The sequence below is a fragment of the Symphalangus syndactylus genome, chromosome 10, assembly GCF_028878055.3.
Source record: "Symphalangus syndactylus isolate Jambi chromosome 10, NHGRI_mSymSyn1-v2.1_pri, whole genome shotgun sequence".
Lineage (NCBI taxonomy): Eukaryota > Metazoa > Chordata > Mammalia > Primates > Hylobatidae > Symphalangus > Symphalangus syndactylus.
The window spans coordinates 10,771,912-10,775,987 of record NC_072432.2 but is presented as its reverse complement, the minus strand read 5'-3'; the positions used below and the strand labels follow the sequence as shown (position 1 = coordinate 10,775,987).

Sequence of the window (4,076 nt, the reverse complement as noted above, 5' to 3'; positions counted from 1 at the left end):
TTCTACAAAATTCCCTTTAGCCACAGCAGCTGGCTGTGAAATTGGATTGTTTGATTCTTACTGCGGGTGAAGCTATTCCCTGTTTCTCTATCCTTCCCTGACAGAGGAGGAGGGGGGGGCGTCAGAGAATTTCTTCCTTTTACGATAATAGGATCAACATTAGTTCTCCTTTCCCCCCAAAATGTGTTGTAAACTGAAATCTGGGGGCAGATAAAGGTGGTGGAGATCTTTGGATGTGATCGCCTTTACCTCCACCTGCTGTTGCTGTCATGGCGAACAGATGCTTAGAAGCACTGCTTGCTCCCAAATGAAGCTCTGGTTCTGCAGGAGCTCACACACAGCAGGATGCTGGGCTTGCAGGCCGGTAGCTGTCCGGCAGGAAAGCTGTGCTTTCCCAGCTGCGTGAGTGGGTTCCAATTTTGGCCAACTCTCACTAGTTCATTAACCATCAGAGCCTTACAGATGACACTTACGCTCATCATAGCATCATCTGTAAGGCTCTGAAAGCATTCCAAATGCCAAACCCAAATGCTGGGAACATAAAAGTCACAACCCCAATCTCTGAGCGGTGCTTTTTTGTGCATAGTTCATCTGAGCCTCGGGTTAGCCCTGGGAGGCAGGGGCGGCTGGTGTTTCATGCCCTTTGTGTCAATAAAAGGTCAGCCCTTTGTGGAGGAAGGAGAGGGTTCATGACCAAATCTGATTCTTTCACTTAATAGCACAGAGACTTTGGACAAGTTCTCTGGGCCACAGTCTCCATCTATATAATGTAAAATATGATAACCTTGAGATATAATTGTGGCAATTAAGTGAGATGATGCTGGTGCAGCCCTTGCCATGATTTCTGGTGCGTCAGCATCCCAGGAAGTTAAAGAATTTGCTCCTGGACACACAATATGAAGAACTTAGTCACGGGTGTTCTGGGGCTTGGGACAGGATGTTTTCTGCTCTACCATGTAGTTTTTCCAGGGTGGAAACTGCTGTTGCATTTTCACTTTGTTGGAGCATTGGTCCAGTTAAGAGATGAGGACTTTTAATTTCAATCTTAACTTTTTTAACATTTAAATGTTAGCTTTTTTCGGTAAGGTAATGTCTGACAGAAGCAGGATTTCTGGATTAAAGGAAAAATGAATTTGTGATTGTGATAAGAATTGCCAAATTGTCTCTCTAGGGCTCTACCCCCTCCCAAAACCAGGAATGGAGGAAAGTGGCCATCAGCCTTGCCAAATGGAGTGTACTGCCACACTTACAGACTTTTGCAATGAGATGGGTAAGAAGTTGTCTGTCAGTGCAGCTGTTATGAATGAAATTGAGCATCTTTTCATGTATCCAAGAGCCATTTGTAATTTTGTGTGTGTGTGTGTGTGTGTGTCCGATTCGTGTCCTTGCTTATTTTTCTCCTGGGTTTGTTCTTGTTCTTTTCAATTTTGAGTAGCTCTTTGTATATTTGATCAATCATCCATGTGTCTTTTATATGGGTGGCAAACATTTTTTCAGCTCTATCATTTGTCTTTTGACTTTGCCTCTGTTGGTGGTGGTGGTGTTAGTTGCTGGTGTGTGTGTGTTTGTGTGTGTGTGTGTCTGTGTCGTTTTACCACGCACAAATTTGTTTTATTTACTGATGATTTCTTACCACACAGAAGTGAGTGGGATCACGGCCCCTCTTTTGGGAATCTGGCCTGGGCTTTGCTGCCAGGAGGCCGTCAGAGCTGCTGCTGATGTTCATTTTGACTGGAATTTTGCTCATATTGAAGGTTCTCCTCTCTGCACTCCTCATATTTATATTTTTACGCTAATTGCTCTCACTTTGCAGTTCATCATCTATATGCTCCCTGGCGGTGTTTGCTTCTTTTTAAATTCTGGCTTTGTCCATCCACTGAGTTATTGTCTGGGGAGTGCAGAGGCCTGGCCTGGACATCAGTGTTGGCCACAACACCCAGCTTAGCACAGGGAGGTTACTGCGGGTTCAGTGCAAAATGCATGGAGGACTAGCAGTCCCCAGGCCCTAGCAAGCCATGGAGGAGTTTGAGATGTTTCAAGGGGCTAATTGAACGCTCCCTTTTCCTTTTAGCCATGACATCCACTCTGAAACAGTTCCCAGGTTGTGTCTCTTGGTGGGACCGGGTCCCGGGGATGGGTCTAGATCGAACGACTCTCAAGCTCTCCTTTACCCCTGCTAAGGTCTCCCAGACCCATTTCCCCCCTGAGTGAGAATGGGAATTGGCTCCCCAGGACCCTCCCTCATCCTCTTCCCTGTCCCAAGCTCAGAGTTTGAAGGCAGCGGGGCTGAAGAAAGAGGAACTGAGACGAGCCAGGAGTTGAAGAAGCCATTGGTTTAATGGGATGAGGAGGTAGCGAAGGATTCGGTGGCAGGAAGGCGAGTGCCGCGGCTCCTCTTTCTGCCCAGGCAGGGGTTGATGTGTGGGAGAGGAGCCCTGAACGCTCTCTTCTCAGGCATGGGGTCAACAGAGAGAAGATTGGAGAGGAGGAATGCATGAACTTTGCCTCTTGCTGTGGGAAGGGAGGAAGGAGACGCTGAGTACAGGGAGGAACATTAGCTGCCTTGTGTCTGGGAAGGTTGGACAATACCGCACTTCTGTGTGTACAGACAGAGGAGGAGGGAGACAGGGTCAAAGGCCAGAAGAGATCAGAGGGGCTCAGCAGTGCAGCAACCTGTAAAACTGACTGATCCCACAAAACACAAACCAGCAGACAGCACCCTCACCCTCCCTTCACCCTCCCCTCCCCCTCCCCTCCCCCTCCCCTTGCCCTCCCCTCCCCCTCCCCTCCCCCTTGCCCTCCCCTCACCCTCCCCTCCCCCTTGCCCTCCCCTCACCCTCCCTTCACCCTCCCCTCCCCCTCCCCTCCCCCTCCCCTTGCCCTCCCCTCCCCCTCCTCTCCCCCTTGCCCTCCCCTCACCCTCCCCTCCCCCTTGCCCTCCCCTCACCCTTCCCTCCCCCTTGCCCTCCCCTCACCCTCCCCTCCCCCTTGCCCTCCCCTCACCCTCCCTTCGCCATGTCCTTGCCCTCTGTGCTGGAGGGCTGCCCTCCCGTCCAGCCTCTGCCTCTACTTCTTCCTCCCAATTTGCGCCATCAGGTGGGCATTGGCGGCCGCCTGGGCACGCAGGTTCTTGGCCTTGGCGATGTTGAAGAGGAGGTTCATGATGTTGGTGGGGACGTCGAGGGATAGGGTGAACTTGGTGCGCTGGGGACTCTTGGCTGTGTCCTGGCGTGGCTTTCCCCTGAGCTGTGCTTGGGACACGTATCTGTACCGGGTGCCTCCAGCTCCACCCCTGGCCCCAGAGACAGGGAAAGTCTTTCTCTCTTTGCCCTCCTCATCCTCTCCCGAAGAGGCGTCTCTGCTGGGCAGGTGGTGGAAGCTCCTCTTACTCAGCAGGGATGCATCCTCCCACTGGCTCTTCTCAGCCTCAGACAGGGCGGTGTTGAGGCAGCTGAAGATGGGCTTGGCCTTGTAGAACTTGTGGGGGTGGCCTGTTCTGGGGCCCCCCAGGAGCAGCAGCAGGAGCAGCAGGAAGTGGACTGGCATCAGCATCTCTCCCTGCAGCAGAAAAGAGGATGTGGGCAGGGGCACGGGAGGGGCGTGGCGCTCCAGAGGACCTGGACTAAAATCTACTAGGGTGTTGTTCATGTTCCACTACAGGGGTTCTCCAAGTATGACCCCCAGACCAGCAGCACCAGCCCCGCTGGGACTTTGTTAGAAATGCAAGTAATTCTCAGGTCTTTTTCCAGAACGAGTAAATCAAAAGCTCTGGGGCCCAGCCGCCTGTGTTGTAACCAACCCTGCAGATGATCCCAATGGTCACTGAAGTGTGGGGACCATGACCTCATTAGTATTTATGGGTTTTATTTAATTCAGCTTTGCAGGCAGCCTCTGCCCCTGTAAAGTGAGTAACTAATATACTAAGTAAGCATCAAGCAGCGTACCGTGGTTGATTTTAATGGCAAGTGAATTTTCTGTTCCTTCATCATGGACAAGGCTGACTGAATATATCCCTGTTGCTTAAAGACCTTGGTTGGGCATCTAGTCAATGTTTCTAAGGCAGATCTTTAAGGCTG

At 51.2% G+C, this 4,076-nt stretch overlaps 1 protein-coding gene across 1 annotated transcript; it reads right to left on the bottom strand.

Annotated features, from left to right (window-relative positions):
• Positions 1 to 3,066: 3,066 nt before the first annotated feature.
• Positions 3,067 to 3,552, bottom strand: UCN3 (urocortin 3). The gene has a single exon (XM_055296137.2). It carries the CDS (start codon positions 3,550 to 3,552, stop codon positions 3,067 to 3,069), a length of 486 nt encoding a protein of 161 aa, XP_055152112.2.
• Positions 3,553 to 4,076: the final 524 nt, after the last annotated feature.

Coding starts and splice junctions, on each gene's coding strand:
- UCN3 (XM_055296137.2), bottom strand. CDS start 3,552: ATGCTGATGCCAGTCCACTTCCTGCTGCTCCTGCTGCTGCTCCTGGGG.